Source organism: Nymphaea colorata, chromosome 11 (assembly GCF_008831285.2).
Source record: "Nymphaea colorata isolate Beijing-Zhang1983 chromosome 11, ASM883128v2, whole genome shotgun sequence".
NCBI classification, from domain to species: Eukaryota; Viridiplantae; Streptophyta; class Magnoliopsida; order Nymphaeales; family Nymphaeaceae; genus Nymphaea; species Nymphaea colorata.
Window position 1 is genome coordinate 377,907 of NC_045148.1, and position 20,636 is coordinate 398,542.

General features: G+C 40.2%; 2 protein-coding genes across 2 annotated transcripts; both read right to left on the bottom strand.

Annotated features, from left to right (window-relative positions):
- LOC116264266 (uncharacterized) lies at nt 1-789 on the bottom strand. The gene is made up of 2 exons (XM_031644403.1): nt 727-789; nt 1-507 (listed from the first exon to the last, which is right to left on the bottom strand). Exons 1-2 carry the CDS (start codon nt 787-789, stop codon nt 1-3), a joined length of 570 nt encoding a protein of 189 aa, XP_031500263.1.
- Nucleotides 790-17,035: 16,246 nt separating this feature from the next.
- LOC116264267 (uncharacterized) lies at nt 17,036-17,431 on the bottom strand. Its single transcript, XM_031644405.1, has one exon. It carries the CDS (start codon nt 17,429-17,431, stop codon nt 17,036-17,038), a length of 396 nt encoding a protein of 131 aa, XP_031500265.1.
- Between the last annotated feature and the right edge of the window lie 3,205 nt (nt 17,432-20,636).

Here is a 20,636-nt window from a genome sequence, read left to right on the forward strand (position 1 = left end):
TCAAGCTGTTCTTGCACTCAAGTTCCTCATCATGGTGAACACCTCCTCCATCATGATGCGTCCAGTGCTCTTAAACTGTGCCGCTGCACAATCGGTGGCGAAGAGCCCCGAAGACAAGAACTCGCGATCGCCGCCGAGCACCAGCATCTTCACGCCCATCTTGGCTCTTCTCTTGTAGTTGTCTGCATAGGTCTGACCCAGCACCCCATTGACGGCGCTGCTGAGAGAGTAGAACCTGAAGCTGAGGTCGAGATGAGCGATGTAGTCATCGTCAGTTATGCCGTAGTTGTGGATCTTGGATTCCTCCTTGCCTATGGGAACCACTTTGGCTGTGATTTTGAACTCGTTGGCTGCTTCCACTAAGATCTCATTAGCTCTGCCTGAGCGAGTGATGGTGAGGGCAGAAGCCGCAGATGTCCATTGGGCATCCTTTGTGGTAGGTAGGAACAAAGGCTCTCCATCGAAAGCAATGGCTAATTGATCAATGGCATCATCCCATTGGGCAATCTATGATATATACAGTACGTAAGTTAATATAAGATGATTAAAACTGTAAAACACTTTCTCTCAAAATCCCAATTTCATAGACTGGCTTTTTTCTTGACAGCTAATTATAAAAAAAAACTGCAGAATTTGATCAGTCTCTTTACCCTTATTTTGGCGCTATTATTTGTTTCATACATAATTGATCATATCCTTAATTATCAGAGCTGCTGGAATCGTTACCTTCTTGGCACCAATGAAGAGCTTGTGGTGGTCGAAGAGGAAGCCGATGGATTGAACCCACATGACATCATGCTTCACACTATCCCCTCTCTTGTCGATGAAGTGGCCGTTGATGTGAAGGTTGATGTTGGAGATCAAGCAAAATCTTTGTCTGTTAACGATAAGGTGGAAAGACAATCACTTCTAAAGAGATTCAAGGAAAGAATCTCAACAAGATAAATAAAAATTAAATGATAAAGGGAAAAAAATCTTTCTACTAAATCAGATTTAGTTTCCATGTTTATCGTCAAATGGATGCCAATGTTGCCTATTTAAGCTATTTCTTTGCATTGTGTAATTAAGACTCATGATGGCCTTTTCCAGTGAAAACCATGCATGTTTAATGAAAATAATCTTTTCATTACATTTGTTTGCTTTTTTATATTTTTTCAACATGATATTAAAGCAGAGAAGAAGATCGAAGCCCAAAGATGGCCTGCAGACAACCAAAGAGATCGCTGTGTTCTTCATCAGCGCAAAGACTTGATCCTTTTGAAGCAAAACTTCAAAAAGCAAATTTAGGCTCGTCAAATCACTACCAAAGAAATGGAATGACTACCTTTTACAAAGTTCTGCAATAAACATAAAATTTCAGATCCATCGTCCAGTTTGAGGGAGATGTTAACGATAAAATTGAAAGACAATCACTTCTAAAAAGATTCAAGAAAAGAATTCCAGCAAGATAAATCAAAATTAAATGATAAAGAAAAAAAAAATCTTTCTACAAAGTCAGATTTAGTTTCCATATTTATCTTCTCTTTCTTCGCATTGTATAATCAAGGCTCATGATGGCCTTCCATGGTGAAAAACCATCCATGTCGAATGAAAATAATTCCCACCAGCCATTTAAACGGAGAGAGAGAAAGCGAGGTCCGCCAGGAATTCAGGGTTACTTGAATATCACGGCGTTGTCTTTTCGGGTCCCTCTCGCTAGGAAGTCGGTCAATTATCGATCTCTGGCCAATGACCTCCTCTACCGCCAGAAATTGAACCCAGTCGTCCATTGATGAGGAGTGAGTCGCGGAAGGACCATTCGGTCTTCGATTTCAATGTCGAATATGACTTTACTGAGATTGCATCCATCGAGAGGATGCGGAAATTCAAGGGCAGAGAGAACCATAGGGCAGAAGAAAGTCGTCCATCGAAGTACGATTTCCTCAAGATGTTTATCAAGAGATGCTTATAGTCATCATTCAGAAATAACCAATGTTGATGCATGTTCATCAAGAAAGGGTGAAACGATGGACATTTCCACATCAAGGGATTGCAAAGGATTGGACTATGGTGACCAAGTTGCTTATGAGCATGAAAAAATCTCGAAGAGGCGCTTTCCAACAAGGTTTTTAAATCTCCAGAAATTACGTGACAAACAATTGAACTATTCCACTGCCATGTTGAAGGATCTGTCATATGAAGCTGCTGTTGATATGACTTCAGATGATGATGACGACGAATGCTCAACTGGAAGTCCTTTATCAGTTTTTTGTCTTTGTTTCTTCAGAAAATGAAGGAGAACATAGACGCACTGACGGTTACTTTGAAACCAGTACTTCGACTACTCTCTGTGATGGTTGACTGATTAGATAAAGGAGCACTGTTTGCGGAAGGTGATGTAGAACAAGATGGCACATCATCTGTGACTATGGATGGTGCCCCATTGGCCATTACACTATTAGCAGACATTGACATAAAATTAGTTGCTGATGGCAGCACCAATCCAGCCAGTTGCTGTTGAAATTTTTGCTGCAGAAGTTGACAAGGTTGGACCCCTGTCTGAGTTCTTGGCAGCATCCTGTTGTTGCTGCACCAGTGTCACTTGCTGGGTTTGCTGTTGAGCCATCAAATGCACTTGTGAAAGTTGTGGTGTGTCCAACAAAAGCTGCCTTTGTTGCTTAAGCAACTGGGTTTTTTGAAACTTTGTGACAGTAGATTGTGACATCAGCGAGTGTTGCTGAAGTTTTTGCAATAATTGCAACTGAATCTGTTGTTCAAACTGCTGCAGCTGCTGCATGTGTTGTGGTTGTTGCTGAACGGCTTGGAGGGTCAATGCCTGCTGTTGAAAAAGGAGACTGGGATCTTGTCTTGCTGCTGGCTCTGAACATTTATTTGTTGAACTGGCTACTGCTGTTGCTGGTTTTGCATTATACTAGGTATCTCCTGGGACTGCAGAAGCAACAGTTGCTGTTGCAGGTGACGGGGCAGGTGACTTGGAGACGGGAGTTGAGATTGTAGAAGTTGTGTTTGGGCTGGAGCCTGCATAAAAGCTTGGCTAGCCAAACATTGTTGCTTCTGCTGCCGCTGTTGATTAATTTCATCTATTTGTTGCAGTTGCTGCTGAGGACGACTTCTTGCCCCAGGCTGGCTTACTGTGGGTGGTAGCTTCTGCAATTGATCAACCTGTTGTGGTTGTTGCAGCTTTGGAGGGTTGAGCTGCAAATTGTTCTGCTGCAACATCTAAGATTGCAAGCCCAGCTGTCTTAACACATCAGCTGTGTTCCCAATGCCTTGTAATACGTGTGAAAATGGTGATGCTAATTGCCATAGGTAGTCAGGCTGGAGGGTCACATTTGGAAGCTGCAAGTTTTGCTGCATGCTCATCCACTGAACCAGACTTAAGCCAGGGATGATGGAATTCTGACTTTGAGAATCCTTTATGCAAATTTCCTCATTAGGCCATGGCATAGTTCTTTTAAGAAGGCTCTCCATATCAGACTCGTCTTCTACAAAAGCAGTTCTCATATCATTTCCTGTTCCACCGCCATGTTGGAGGATTTGTCATTTGAAGCTGCAGTTGATATGACTTATGATGATGACGACGATGAATGCTCAACTGGAAGTCCTTTATCAGTTTCTGTCTCTGTTTCGTGAGAAAAATGAATGAGAACATAGACGCATTGATGGTTACTTCGAAACCAGTACTTCGACTACTCTTTGTGATGGTTGACTGATTAGATAAAGGAGCTATGTTTGTGGAAGGTGATGTAGAACAAGATGGCACATCATCTGCGGATGGTGTCCCATTGGCCAATACACTATTAGCAGACATTGACATAAAATTAGTTGCTGATGGCAGCACCAATCCAGCCCTGTCTGTCAACAGGCTTGGTTGCTGCTGACATTTTTGCTGCAGAGGTTGCGATGTTTGGACCCCTGTCTGTGAGTTCTTTGCTGCATCCTGCTGTTGCTGCACCGGTGTCACTTGCTCGGTTTGCTGTTGAGCCATCAACTGCACTTGTGAAAGTTGTGGTGTGTCCAACAAAAGCTGCCTTTGTTGCTCAAGCAACTGGGTTGTTTGAGTCTGTGTGACAGTAGATTGTGACATCAGCGAATGTTGCTGAAGTTTTTGCAATAATTGCAACTGAATTTGTTATTCAGACTGCTGCAGCTGCTGCATGTGTTGTGGTAGTTGCTGGACGGCTTGGTGGCCCAGTGCCTGCTGTTGCAAAAGGATGGTTTGGACTGGATCCTGTCTTGCTGCTGGCTCTGAACATTTATTTGTTGAACTGGCTGCTGCTGGTGGTGGTTTTGCATTATACTAGGTATCTCTTGGGACTGCAGAAGCAACTGTTGCTGTTGCAAGTCACTGGGCAGGTGACTTGGAGACGGGAGTTGAGATTGTAGAAGTTGTGTTTGGGCTGGAGCCTGCATAAAAGCTTGGCTAGCCAAACATTGTCGCTTCTGCTGCTGTTGTTGATTAATTTCATCTATTTGCTGCAGTTGCTGCTGAGGACGATTTACTGCCCCAAGCTGGCTTACTGTGGGTGGTAGCTTCTGCAATTGATCAACCTGTTCTGGTTGTTGCAGTTTTGCAGGGTTGAGCTAGAAATTGTTCTGCTGCAACATTTGAGATTGCAAGCCCAGCTGTCTTGACACATCAGCTGTGTTCCCAACGCCTTGTTATACTGGTGAAAATGGTGATGCTAATTGCCGTAGGTAGTCAGGCTGGAGGGCCACATTTCGAAGCTGCGAGTTTTGATACATGCTCATCCACTGAACCAGGATTAAGCCAGGGATGATGGAATTATGAGTTTGAGAATCCTTCATGCAAATTTCCTCATTAAGCCATGGCATAGTTCTTTTAAGAAGGCTCTCCATATCAGACACGTCATCTACAAAAGCAGTTCTACAGAAGTTTGGTTAGTCATATCATTTTCTGTTCCACTGCCTTGTTGGAGGATTTGTCATATGAAGCTGCTGTTGATATGACTTCTGATGATGATGACGATGAATGCTCAACTGGAAGTCCTTTATCAGTTTCTGTCTCCGTTTCTTGAGAAAAATGAATGAGAACATAGACGCATTAATGGTTACTTTGAAACCAGTACTTCGACAACTCTTTGTGATGGTTGACTGATTAGCTAAAGTAGCACTGTTTGTGGAAGGTGATGTACAACAAGATGGCACATCATCTGCGGATGGTGTCCCATTGGCCAATACACTATTAGCAGACATTGACATAAAATTAGTTGCTGATGGCAGCACCAATCCAGCCATGTCTGTCAACAGGCTTGGTTGCTGCTGACATTTTTGCTGCAGAGGTTGCGATGTTTGGACCCCTGTCTGTGAGTTCTTTGCCGCATCCTGCTGTTGCTGCACCGGCGTCACTTGCTGCGTTTGCTACTGAGCCATCAACTGCACTTGTGGAAGTTGTGGTGTGTCCAACAAAAGCTGCCTTTGTTGCTCAAGCAACTGGGTTGTTTGAGACTGTGTGACAGTAGATTGTGACATCAGCTACTGTTGCTGAAGTTTTTGCAATAATTGCAACTGAATCTGTTGTTCAGACTGCTGCAGCTACTACATGTGTTGTGGTAGTTGCTGGACGGCTTGGTGGCTCAGTGCCTGCTGTTGCAAAAGGATGATTTGGACTGGTATCATGTCTTGCTGCTGCCTCTGAATATTTATTTGTTGAACTGGCTGCTGCTGCTGCTGGTTTTGCATTATACTAGGTATCCCCTGGGACTGCAGAAGCAACTGCTGCTGTTGCAGGTGACTGGGCAGGCAACTTGGAGACAGGAGTTGAGATTGTAGAAGTGATGTTTGGGCTGGAGCGTGCATAAAAGCTTAGCTAGCCCAAAGTTTGGTATCAGAGTAGGAAAAGAAGATCGAAGCCCAAAGATGGCCAGAATACGACCAAAGAGATCACTGCCTTCTTCATCAAAGCAAAAACTATATCCTTTTGAAGCAAAACTTCATGAAGCAAATTTGGGCTCGCCCAATCACCGCCAAAGAGATGGAATGATCAGCTTTTACAAAGTTCAGCAACAAACTTGAACTTTCAGATCCATCGTCCAGTTTGAGGGAGGATGTTAACGATAAGATTGAAAGACAACCATTTCTAAAGAGATTCAGGAAAGAATCTCTACAGGATAAATCAAAATTAAATGATAAAGAGAAAGAAAATCTTTCTAAAAAAATCAGATTTAGTTTTCATGTTTATCGTCAAATGGATGCCAATGTCGCCTATTTAAGTTGTTTTTTTGCATTGTTTAATCAAGGCTCATAACGGCCTTTCATTGTAAAAAACCATGCATGTTTAATGAAAATAATCTATTCATTTCATTTGTTTGTTTACTTTGCTTCTTTTATATTTTTTCGAAATTGTCCTTCTGGCCATGGAAGTAGAAGGCGATGTCGTCACCACCAATGAACCGTGGGTCACCGCATACTTCACCGGGCCTGTCACATTTTGCAAGTATCACCACCCAAAAAATTGTCATCAGCAAATTATTCAGATCAGCTTCATTTATGCGGATCTCCTTGGGAACGTATATACATAAACATTGTAATTAATTGATTAAATGGATGAGTGTGCATGTGCAGAAATTGACAATTACCACACACAGGCTTGCACTGGCCACAATCGACTTTGCATGTTCTAGGGCAGGCAGCAGGGCATGAGTGCACCCGTCCATGGCATTCCTTGAACTCCTTGTGCCTGCAGGACACCTTCTTGCAACTGGACTTGTCGGATCCGCCAGATTTGGATTTGGATTTGTCATCTGCAGCTGTCACCTGCATGATGATGAGCAGGATGAGAATGCACACACCCACGCTCTTCCTTGACGAGGCCATCTTTCTTAACTTTAACCCTTAATAATTTCCAATCTCATGTGTGATTGCAACTCTATCAGTCCCTATCTATTTATAGTACTTGAGAGGTTGCGGTTTGGTATGCACGTCAACTATATATATATATATATATATATATATATATATATATATGCATTGCACGATCAGTACAGCATTTTGAAAAATATGATTTGACCCAACCTATCCTTTTATATTATATGGTCGCTGACCTTGTGGGGATTAGCTTGCTTGAATCTAACACAACCAAGTCAGGGACTTTGTGGTTCTATCTTAATGTGATTATTAGATCTTTAAGTACTTTAGGGGGCGTTTGGTTGGCAGGAAAAGCACTGTTCAACAGGAAAAAAAATTCAAATTTTTAAAACTTTTCCATTTCATCAAACATGGAAAAAAAATTTGGACCGTTGGAGATGATTCTGGAAAAATATTTCCGGAAAAATTTCTCCAGCCAGAGGGGTGGAGAAATTTTTCCAGAAATTTTTTTGTGACCGTTGGAGGAGGAAATTTTTTCTCCCTCCTCCCTCCTTCTCTTCTTCCTCCTTCTTCCTCACCATTCCCATCAAACAAAGAAATTTTTTTCTAGAAAAATAATTCCTCCATAACAAACACAAACTGGTTTTGAAAAAACGGAAAAAATTTTCCGTTTCTTCAATTCCAGAAATTTTTTTCTAGAAATTTTTTTCCAGAAACTTTTTTCTGACCATCAAACGGCCCCTTAATATAAACGTTTAAGGGTCGTTGAGCAAATGAAACACTTCGTAAGTGTAATTCCATGAAACTGCCTTGAAAATCGAAGCAAATTCATGGAAACATAGTTCTAGTATTTCATAAATTCACTCCCTTCTTTGGGGTTAGATTCATGACACAAAGTGTTTCATTTGATAAACGACTCCTTAAAGCCCGATTGTTTAAATTGATGGATGTAATTGAAATCAGTCAGCCGCCATAAGGCAAAAAAATTTAAACCCACACTAGAACACCATAACTAAATTAAAGTACTTTGAACCATCACTAAACCATAAAAGTGTCAGTAATGGTCCTGTGAGTAGTGACTTTTGGCAAAGTTTTAAGCTTTTCAATTAGTAATTATCCAGCAACATCTGCCCCAGCTGATTTCAATTCCCAACTAATTGGACGTCACGAAAGATTTCTTCTCTATGAAATTTGCAATCAATCGGCTAATGTGACGTGGTAATGGCTGAGTGAAACTTGATGCATTTATAAGCAGGAGATGGGCCCCTCTTGTTGAATAAAAGGGGCGCATGCGGTCCTTGGCAACGTTGGAATATCCTAATCCATTATTCAAATATTTATATCAATTTTTTTGACAAAACAATCCAAAGAATCATTGAAGCTCACAAATTCTTCATACAGTATACATCTCTTTTTCTAAAATAGTCCACAATCTACTTCTTGAACCATCAATATACGTCCAACATTTATTTGACAAAAAAAAATATCATAAAATGATAGAAAATGCCATATGGAATTTGGATCAGAGGTCTGACCCAAACAAGGTGTTGAACTCAGATTTAATATCTCGGTTTGAATGAGAAGTCTAATCCGATCCGGCTTAAGTGTTGGATTTTCGTTTGGGATCAATAATTTGAATAAGACGCTTAACATGATTAATATGTTGGGTCTGGACCAAAGGTCTTATTTGTCTCCCTTTAGGTGTTGGATTTGGATTTTGCAACAAAAGGGTAGGTCACAAGTCTAATATGATCATATTTAAATGTTGTGCTTGGATTTGCGTTTAAGTGTAGGATCGGGATCTATGATCCACTTTTCGGCATCATGTGGGGGATCTCCAAAGCATAACAATAAACAAGTTGAAAGGACATGAGTAATGAAAATGAACTTCAGCAGGATGTTAACATACATGTACCTTTTTATTTGCTTTTGTTTTTATGCTCCATAAAGCAGCATTGAGCTCATTGTTGACTAGCTCCAATGGCTAGATTTCTAGCCATCGGAACTACTCCAACTATAAGCTCTCTTGCTTCCTCTATAAATAGAAGACTCCCTCTTCTTTCTATTATTATTCTTTGATATAGGTTTTCGCCCAATTTCTGTTCCTTGAAATATCCTGATCATACTCAATAAGAATTTCAATTCACATTTCCTTGTTTGCCAACACCAAGTGTTTGAGAAATTGTTCTTAGCTTATTTTAGCACAGTAACTTGGGATTTCATTACAACTTCAACATCAAGGAAAAACATATACATCAACAAGAATTACAAGAAAATACAGAATTTACAATTATCACTACAAGAAAACAACCATTTCATGCTCAGATAATCTATCAATAAATGTTATCAATGATGCAGATGCATTATGACAAAGCAAGCCACGAGAAATCCCGCCAGTATGTGATGCAGGAAGTGCATCCTTGATTGGTAATCATTAATGCAACTGATGCAGTACTGCCCAAATATCAGCTATAGAAATCACTATAAACATCAATGTTGATCAAACATGACTAGTAGTTATTCTGTACAAAACCATGAAGGTCGCAATGACTGTAGAGCAACTAACATGAGAAACAAGAGATCTGGATGAAATAGTGGTGATACCAATTAACATAGATCAAAAGAAGAATCTGAAATTATGGGATGAATGATCTTACAAGGCAACTATACTCTGCAACTTACTAATTCCATATAGGATCACACCTTCCACATTGTTGTCTACAAAATTTAGAATTTCCATTAGATAATGCCCATGACACCCTTTAATTTTAAAACAATAAATAGATAGACAAAACTACAAAATCACTATCAAAATGAATATCTAGCTTACATGCCTTGAACGCTACTAAGATTCTCAAATTCTGGTGGGATGGATCATGTTTATTGTCATTTGCTTCAAATACAATTTCCAAAGGCATTACATGTATACCTGGCCTCCTTTCTACATTAAATCCACAACATAATTGTGAGCCTGAAGGAAGTTTTGCAAGTCTCAGAATTACTAGTCCCAAGGCTTCAAAATGGGTAAAATTTTTTAATCGTGAGAAGCTTTATGTGAAATAACAGATTTTATAATTAAACATTACATCTATAACGAATGATTTCAATGGTTCAAACTAAAAGTTTGTACGAAAAAATGAGATTCACGTCATTCGTTTGATCGCTTATCATTAGCCTAATGCGTTTCACTTCTTCTTACATGTACAATGATTGATTTTGTTGATTGAAATCACAAGTTCAAATGGATGCAAGTGGGATCTATGCATTAGTTTGATCTCTTGTAGTCAATCCAATGAGTTGAACTTGTAGTTACATCAATAGTAAGCATCTAATGAATTGAAATCACAAGTTTGTATCAATACGAGTGAGATTTAAGCGATTCATCTGAGCACGCATATTTCATTGAATGTGATTAACATGTTGCTACATCCACGTTGAAAGATTTAGTAGATTTAAATCACAAGTTTGCATGAAAATGAACAAAATTCAAGTGGTTCATTTGCTCTTTTATAGTTAATCTAATGTGTTTCACTTGTTATTACATGTATAAGTAACGATTTAAATGATTGAAATCACCAATTCATATGGACACAAATCTGGTGTATAGATTAGTTTGATGCTTGTAGTTAGTCCAATAAGTAGAACTTTTTGTTTTATTGAATTAAGTAAAAGGGGTTAAACAAAAGCATAGATCCCACTTGTATCCATATGAACTTGTGATTTCAATCATTCAAATCGTTCATTACACATGTAATAACAAGTGAAACACATTAGCTTAAATATAAGGGAGCAAATTAATGACTTGAATCTTATTCATTCTCATACAAACTTGTGATTTCGATCAAATAAATCATTCAAAATGGATGTACTAACAAGTTAAAAACATTCAATTAAATATGTGTGATCAAATGAATCGCTTAAATCCCACTCGTGTTTATATGAACAACTGATTTCAATCGCTTATATCGCGTACTATAAATGTAACGACAAGTTGAATTACTAGGGATGAAACTAACGCATAGATTCCATTTTTAACTGTATGAACTGGAGATTTAAATCGTTCTTTATAGAGGTAATAAACAGTGATACACATTAGGTTAACTGTAAGGGATCAATTCTGTCATCCTAATATTAATGTTCAAGAAAGAGAATAATAAGAGACAAAAATAGGAGAAAAGATACCTCTTGGAGGATTTCATGTTCATAATTTGATTCGTTCAGACTCCAAAGTCTTATAAGCAGTGTAAAGCATTCAGCCACTTCACATTCAGATGGTCCCAGAGCAACATATATGTCGTGTTGAACAAGGCCTTCAAAAAGCCAGTATCTTGAAGAGTGAGTGTCTTACAATACAACTAAAAACACAGCAATCTCTCTTGAAGTGAACCAAGTGACAGAGTAGTATAACTTAAACACATAAGCATTCACAACCTACCTAGCAATTATGCTAGAAAACGATTTCACAAGCACTGGAAGCATCTAAAGAACATAATTGCAATCTAAATTTCAAGAACTTCTGATATGGCGTTCCTAACTGCTGCAAAAAATGCTTTATAAAATTACTTGGATTGGGAAGTTTTAATGTTATATCCTTGTAATATTATTCACAAGCTCCATGTAGGACCATCACATAATCCTGACACTAATTCAGTGTAGTAGATGGAGCTTCTGTTGACTGAGAAGAATAGGAGCTAGAAAAACAACAACTGACGCACCAGTATACAAGCATGCTACACATTACGGCAACTATGTGGTTCAGGAAGAATATTAATGTAACCTGAAATCATCCCCAAAAGTCGGTAACAATCTTAAAAAAAGTAAAAAAGCAAAGTCCTAAAGGACGAAGCTGAATGCAACTTAATCACCCTGATAACAAAAGATTCAAAACATTCTCCAAATTGTTTCCACATTCAACATGTATTAGAATCATAGATTCAGAATCATTACTACCAACAGGGGTCCATTGAATCCCTTCATCACCAGTAAGAACTGGAAGCATCAATCCGAATTCTTTCTCCATTAAGGATACTAATATAGCGAAACATGAACCCCATACAAAATTTCTTCTCCATCAAGAATACAAGTATAATGAACATCGATGCCATAAATTTCAAATAATCTCATACTTCTAACAAAAATGTCAACAAACTGCATTCTTGTCAAGAAATCAAATGCATGCCATTCTAGAAACAATACTTGAATTTAGTACGAACTAGTAATATCAGGAATTACTACACTTCACAGCAAAAGTGAGCAAGAGAAGAAGATCGAACAGGAAAAAAAGAAACATCAGGTCACACTAACACAGGTATGCCAGATGCCTCTGCCTGCACAATCTCTCGTTGTTAGCAGGAACCGCACTAGACTTGATGACTGCAGCAGGTGCAACCAATCCATCGTAGTCACCCAAATTTGACGATGAGTGGCCCCGCTGCAATGTCGCCCCTGCTTTCTCCAATCCAAGCAGAAGACCTTGAACCCCTGCGTTACCACCCAACTTTCCCTTTTAAAAAATTTTCTGCTATCAACGTAGCAACCCAAATCAACGATCCGTGACAGAAAAGAAAGAAACACACGGAAGAACCCTAGAAAAAGTGCAACTGATTCATTCTTATATTGATTTCTTCAAACAAAAACGCCAACCGGAGATGAAGTTATCAAGAACCCAAGAAAAAGAGTCCGTATAAATATTCCCTCTCGGTTCGCGTTTAAGCAACATAGAAGCACTCATTGCATAGAGAAAGAGAGAGAGTCGCTTGCCTGCCGCAGAGCGAGCATCGCGATGGTGGACAGGCCGTTGCCCCCCACACCGACGAAATGCAGCCACTCCGTCTTCTCGCCGCTTGTACCGGAAGCATCGCCCTGTGTTTCGAGGGCGACATTCTTCTCCTCTGTGATCGACGACGCAGAGGCGTTGATTTCGTGCGCCCGATGCTTCTTAGCAGGCGTTCGCCCGTCGAAGACCGTTCGGAACAAAACTCCACCCGATCATGGCAAACTCCGGCTGCAGAGATCAGGGCAATGCCAAGCAATCCCCATGGAAGGAAGAAACCTCGCTCAAAGACTTCCACGCCCAAGATAAAAACCTCGCTCCCGCCTAAGAAAGAAACGTCGTTCTACGGTTACAACCAATCTGATGCTTTCCACCTACCTATTAGTGTATTAACTTATCAGAATTAGTTTATTGCCTTTATCTCAATCACATATTGGGAGCACAAATGACGTCGTTCCACTGCTTCTGTTTTAAATTATTTCTTCTTTTAGGTAATTTGTCAAAATTTCTTTCACATCTAGTCTAGTTAATGCACTGGGTATCTCGTTGATGATTTTCATTGCAAAAAATTTAAGGTTTGGATAGTCACTTTCATTCCTATTTCTTAATATATGTGAACACAATATGTTAAAACTAAAGCTAAAGAAGCATTATCAAGAACGAATGACTAAACTACAATTGCAAAAGTATAAATGTGTTATCAATCTCATGATATGAATGACCACATTTACTTGCATATCACAATTGGATATTATCGTACATTTTTATCTCTAGTTAGGGATTTTAAATCAAATATTCGTCTAAATCATTCGAAAAAAAATGGATATGAAAAAAAAAATCTGATTAAGAAATCAGATTAGATTCAGATTTAAAAAATAGCATTCGATCGGATTTGGATATACATAAATATTTTGTTGGATTTGGATGTGGATTTGAATCAAATTTATTTTTAAACAAATATCATATATCTAATGCTCTTGCATTCTATATATCAATCAAATTTAGTTCAAAATTTACATCATGATTCATATATAAATGTAAAAATCGCATTCAAAACAGATTGAGATTGTGACATCGGATTTCAGATTCAGATATAACTTTTATTTGTTTGTATTCAAATTTAAATTTGAATGTGGACATCTGAATATCTAAAAAAGCGTTAAAGGGTACATCTAATTCAAATCTAATCTACTCACAATCTTACCTTATATTTTAGGATGAACGACACCTTGCTTCATAGCCTAATATCTTGCATAGTTTAATATCTCGCGATGAATGGCATTTTGCATGTCAAATGCAGGAACAAATATCTCACGATGATTGAGTGCGTCTTGCATGTTAAATGCATAGAGTAATATTTCAATCAAGTCTAATAGTGCATTATTCACTTTTCTATTCAATTATTGGACAAAACCCGTCCATACAACTTGACATAATGGACAATGTTGCTTCCAAGTGTCCTAGTTACAGTTAATGAATGAAGGGTTTCAGAAGTCATCAGTTTGCCGAATGTTCTGGTTCTATTTGGCCTTCCAATGATCTGTTTTTTTATTTTGTTTTGGAGGTTGATTTTTCATGCCTCCATAGGCTTTTTGCTCTGCCCTATTCAACTAACAGTTAGAAGATTCTTATCGTTGCAATGTTGTTCACCTTTCGTGCTTCAATTTGAACAATAACACAACTTTTGATCATCTTTGAGGTAAATGAAGTTCTTAAAAGGAAAGCTTGTAGTAAACAAGCTCAATTTCCCCACCACAACTTATTGGTCACACATATTCGAAATTTTTTATGTTATGACAACGAAAGGACATGGCGGAATTGAATGATTGAAAAACATGAATCACAGATGACACCTTAAACAGAAGAGACGCGCACACTCTCCCTTGCCAATCTTTTATTCCAGCGTAAAAGGCAAGAAGTAGAAAAAAAAGACATGCACGGCTTGTGCATTTGGAGCTCTCTTCACTTTTTGCAGACAATGCCGCGACCATTCAAGCTGCTCTTGTACTCAAGTTCCTCATGATGTCAACACCACCGTCCATGATGATGCGTCTTGTGCTTTTAAACTGTGCCGCTGCACAATCGGTGGCGAAGAGCCCCGAAGACAAGAACTCGCGCTCGCCGCCGAGCACCGACATCTTCACGCCCATCTTGGCTCTGGTCTTATAGTTGTCTGCGTAGGTCTGACCCAGCACCCCATTGACGGCACCGCTGAGAGAGTAGAACCTGAAGCTGAGGTCGAGATGAGCGAAGCAGTCATCGTCGGTTATGCCGTAGTTGTGGATCGTGGACTCCTCCTTGCCGAGGGGAACCACTTTGGCTGTGATTTTGAACTTGTTGACTGCTTCCACTACGATCTCATTAGCCCGAGCGAGTGATGGTGAGGGCAGAAGCCGCAGATGTCCATTGGGCATCCTCTATGTTAGGTAGGATACCTTGCATAGTTTAATATCTCGCGATGAATGACATTTTGCATGTCAAATACAGAAAGCAAATATCTCACGACGATTGAGTGCGTCTTGCATGTTAAATGCAGGGAGCAATATTTCAATCAAGTCCAATAGTGCATTATTCACTTTTCTATTCAATTATTGGACAAAATCTGTCCATTCAACTTGAGATAAAGGACAATGTTGCTTCCAAGTGTCCTAGTTACAGTTAATGAATGAAGGGCTTCAAATGTCATCAGTTTGCCGAATGCTCTGGTTCTATTTGGCCTTTCAATGATCTGCTTTTTATCTTATTTTGGGAGGTTGATTTTTCATGCCTCCATAGGCTTTTTGCTCTGTTCTATTCAACCAACAGTTAGAAGATTCTTGTCGTTGCTATGTTGTTCAGCTCTCGTGCTTCAGATTTGAACAATAACACAACTTTTGATCATCTTTGAGGTACATGAAGTTCTTGAGATGAAAGCTTGTAGTAAACAAGCTCAATTTCCCCACCACAACTTATTAGTCACACATATTCGAAATTTTTTATGTTATGACAACGAAAGGACATGGCGGAATTGAATGGTTGAAAAACATGAATCACAAATGACACCTTAAACAGAAGAGGCGCGCACACTCTCCCCTGCCAATCTTTTATTCCAGCATAAAAGGCAAGAAGTAGAAAAGAAAGATATGCACGGCTTGTGCATTTGGAGCTCTCTTCACTTTTTGCAGACAATGTCGCAACCATTCAAGCTGCTCTTGCACTCAAGTTCCTCGTGATGGTCAACACCACCCTCCATGATGAAGCGTCCTGTGCTTTTAAACTGTGCCGCTGCACAATCAGTGGCAAAGAGCCCCGAAGACAAGAACTCGAGCTCACCACCGAGCACCGGCATCTTCACGCCCATCTTGGCTCTGCTCTTGTAGTTGTCTGCCTAGGTCTGACCTAGCACCCCATTGACGGCGCCGCTGAGAGAGTAGAACCTGAAGTTGAGGTCGAGATGAGCGAAGCAGTCATCGTCGGTTATGTCGTAGTTGTGGATCCTGGACTCCTCCTTGTCGATGGGAACCACTTTGGCTGTGATTTTGAACTTGTTGACTGCTTTCACTACGATCTCATTAGTTCTGCCCGAGCGAGTCATGGTGATGGTAGAAGCCGCAGATGTCCATTGGGCATTCTCTATGTTAAGTAGGATACCTTGCATAGTTTAATATCCCGCGATGAATGACATTTTCCATGTCAAATGCAGGGACAAATATCTCACGATGATTGAGTGCTTCTTGCATGTTAAATGCAGGGAGTAATATTTCGATGAAGTCCAATAGTGCATTATTCACTTTTCTATTCAATTATTGGACAAAACCCGTCCATTCAACTTGAGATAATGGATAATGTTGCTTCCAAGTGTCCTAGTTACAGTTAATGAATGAGGGGTTTCAGATGTCATTAGTTTGCCGAATGCTCTGTATCTATTTGGCCTTCTAATGATCTGCTTTTTATCTTGTTTTGGGAGGTTGATTTTTCATGGCTCCATAGGCTTTTTGCTCTGTTTTATTCAACCAACAGGTAGAAGATTCCTATCGTTGCTATGTTGTTTAGCTTTCGTGCTTCAGATTTGAACAATAACATAACTTTTGATCATCTTTGAGGTACATGAAGTTCTTGAGGGGAAAGCTTGTAGTAAACAAGCTCAATTTCCCCACCACAACTTATTGGTCACACATATTTGAAATTTTTTATGTTATGACAACGAAAGGACATGGCGCAATTGAATGGTTGAAAAACATGAATCACAGATGACACCTTAAACAGAAAAGGTGCGCACACTCTCCCCTGCCAATCTTTTATTCCAACATAAAAGGCAAGAAGTAGAAAAGAAAGACAAGCACGGCTTGTGCATTTGGAGCTCTCTTCACTTTTTGTAGACAATGCCGCGACCATTCAAGCTGCTCTTGCACTCAAGTTCCTCATGATGTCAACACCACCCTCCATGATGATGCGTCATGTGCTTTTAAACTGTGCCACTGCACAATCAGTGGCGAAGAGCCCCGAAGACAAAAACTCGCGCTCGCCGCCGAGCACCGACATCTTCACGCCCATCTTGGCTCTAGTCTTGTAGTTGTCTGCGTAGGTCTGACCCAGCACCCCATTGACGGCGCCGTTGAGAGTGTAGAACCAGAAGCTGAGGTCGAGATGAGCGAAGCAGTCATCGTCGGTTATGCCGTAGTTGTGGATCCTGGACTCCTCCTTGCCGATGGGAACCACATTGGCTGTGATTTTGAACTTGTTGACTGTTTTCACTACGATCTCACTAGTTCTGCCCGAGCGAGTGATGGTGAGGGTAGAAGCCTTAGATGTCCATTGGGCATCCTCTATGTTAGGTAGGATATCTTGCATAGTTTAATATCCCGCGATGAATGCCATTTTGGATGTCAAATGCAGGGACAAATATCTCACTATGATTGAGTGCTTCTTGCATGTTAAATGCAGAGAGTAATATTTCAATCAAGTCCAATAGTGCATTATTCACTTTTTTATTCAATTATTGGAAAAAACCCGTCCATTCAACTTGAGATAATGGACAATGTTGCTTTCAAGTGTCCTAGTTACAGTTAATGAATGAAGGGTTTCAGATGACATCAGTTCGCCGAATGCTCTGGTTCTATTTGGCCTTCTAATGATCTGTTTTTTTATCTTGTTTTGGGAGTTTGATTTTTCATGCTTCCATAGATTTTTTGCTCTGTTCTATTCAACCAACACTTAGAAGATTCTTGTCGTTGCTATGTTGTTCAGCTCTCGTGCTTCAGATTTGAACAATGACACAACTTTTGATCATCTTTGAGGTACATGAAGTTCTTGAGATGAAAGCTTGTAGTAAACAAGCTCAATTTCCCCACCACAACTTATTGGTCACACATATTCGAAATTTTTTATGTTATGACTACGAAAGTACATGGCGGAATTGAATGGTTGAAAAACATGAATCACAGATGACACGTTAAACAGAAGAGACATGCACACTCTCCCCTGCCAATCTTTTATTCCACCGTAAAAGGCAAGAAGTAGAAAAGAAAGACATGCACAGCTTGTGCATTTGGAGCTCTCTTCACTTTTTGTAGACAATACCGCGACCATTCAAGCTGCTCTTGCACTCAAGTTCCTCATGATGGTCAACACCACCCTCCATGATGAAGCGTCCTGTGCTTTTAAACTGTGTTTGCTGCACAATTGGTGGCAAAGAGCCCCGAAGACAAGAACTCGAGCTCGCCGCCGAGCACCGGCATCTTCACGCCCATCTTGGCTCTGCTCTTGTTGTTGTCTGCCTAGGTCTGACCTAGCACCCCATTGACGCCGCCGCTGAGAGAGTAGAACCTGAAGTTGAGGTCGAGATGAGCGAAGCAGTCATCGTCGGTTATGTCGTAGTTGTGGATCCTGGACTCCTCCTTGCCGATGGGAACCACTTTGGCTGTGATTTTGAACTTGTTGACTGCTTCCACTACGATCTGATTAGTTCTGCCCGAGCGAGTGATGGTGAGGGTAGAAGCCGCAGATGTCCATTGGGCATCCTCTATGTTAGGTAGGATACCTTGCATAGTTTAATATCTCGTGATGAATGGCATTTTCGATGTCGAATGCAGGGACAAATATCTCACGATGATTGAGTGTGTCTTCCATGTTAAATGCAGGGAGTAATATTTCAATCAAGTCCAATAGTGCATTATTCACTTTTCCATTCAATTATTGGACAAAACCCGTCCATTCAACTTGAGATAATGGACAATGTTGCTTCCAAGTGTCCTAGTTACAATTAATGAATGAAGGGTTTCAGATGTCATGAGTTCGCCGAATGCTCTGGTTCTATTTGACCTTCAAATGATCTGCTTTTTTATCTTGTTTTGGGAGGTTGATTTTTCATGCCTCCATAGATTTTTTGCTCTGTTCTATTCAACCAACACTTAGAAGATTCTTGTCGTTGCTATGTTGTTCAGCTCTCGTGCTTCAGATTTGAACAATAACACAACTTTTGATCATCTTTGAGGTACATGAAGTTCTTGAGATGAAAGCTTGTAATAAACAAGCTCAATTTCCCCGCCACAACTTATTGGTCACACATATTCGAAATTTTTTATGTTATGACAACGAAAGGACATGGCGGAATTGAATGGTTGAAAAACATGAATCACAAATGACACCTTAAACAGAAGAGACGCACACACTCTCCCTTGCCAATCTTTTATTCCAGCGTAAAAGGCAAGAAGTAGAAAAGAAAGACATGCACGGCTTATGCATTTGAAGCTCTCTTCACTTTTTGCAGACAATGCCGCGACCATTCATGCTGCTCTTGCACTCAAGTTCCTCATGATGGTCAACACCACCCTCCATGATGATGCGTCCTGTGCTTTTAAATTGTGCCGCTGAACAATCGGTGGCGAAGAGCCCCGAAGACAAGAACTCGCGCTCGCCGTCGAGCACCGACATCTTCACGCCCATCTTGGCTCTGCTCTTGTAGTTGTCTGCATAGGTCTGACCCAGCACCCCATTGATGGCGCCGCTGAGAGAGTAGAACCTGAAGCTGAGGTCGAGATGAGCGAAGCAGTCATCGTCGGTTATGCCGTAGTTGTGGATCCTGGATTCCTCCTTGCCGATGGGAACCACTTTGGCTGTGATTTTGAACTTGTTGACTGCTTCCACTACGATCTGATTAGTTCTGCCCGAGCGAGTGATGGTGAGGGTAGAAGCCGCAGATGTCCATTGGGCATCCTCTATGTTAGGTAGGATACCTTGCATAGTTTAATATCTCGTGATGAACGGCATTTTCGATGTCGAATGCAGGGACAAATATCTCACGATGATTGAGTGTGTCTTCCATGTTAAATGCAGGGAGTAATATTTCAATCAAGTCCAATAGTGCATTATTCACTTTTCCATTCAATTATTGGACAAAACCCATCCATTCAACTTGAGATAATGGACAATGTTGCTTCCAAGTGTCCTAGTTACAATTAATGAATGAAGGGTTTCAGATGTCATGAGTTCGCCGAATGCTCTGGTTCTATTTGACCTTCAAATGATCTGCTTTTTTATCTTGTTTTGGGAGGTTGATTTTTCATGCCTCCATAGATTTTTTGCTCTGTTCTATTCAACCAACACTTAGAAGATTCTTGTCGTTGCTATGTTGTTCAGCTCTCGTGCTTCAGATTTGAACAATAACACAACTTTTGATCATCTTTGAGGTACATGAAGTTCTTGAGATGAAAGCTTGTAATAAACAAGCTCAATTTCCCCGCCACAACTTATTGGTCACACATATTCGAAATTTTTTATGTTATGACAACGAAAGGACATGGCGGAATTGAATGGTTGAAAAACATGAATCACAAATGACACCTTAAACAGAAGAGACGCACACACTCTCCCTTGCCAATCTTTTATTCCAGCGTAAAAGGCAAGAAGTAGAAAAGAAAGACATGCACGGCTTATGCATTTGAAGCTCTCTTCACTTTTTGCAGACAATGCCGCGACCATTCATGCTGCTCTTGCACTCAAGTTCCTCATGATGGTCAACACCACCCTCCATGATGATGCGTCCTGTGCTTTTAAA

What these genes read in the sequence shown, in the direction of transcription:
- LOC116264266 (XM_031644403.1), bottom strand. Translation starts at nt 789, where the DNA reads ATGTGGGTTCAATCCATCGGCTTCCTCTTCGACCACCACAAGCTCTTC. An exon ending in TCTTCATTGGTGCCAAGAAG is followed by an intron (nt 508 to 726) that starts GTAACGATTCCA and finishes TATATATCATAG; the next exon opens with ATTGCCCAATGGGATGATGC.
- LOC116264267 (XM_031644405.1), bottom strand. Translation starts at nt 17,431, where the DNA reads ATGCAAGATATCCTACCTAACATAGAGGATGCCCAATGGACATCTAAG.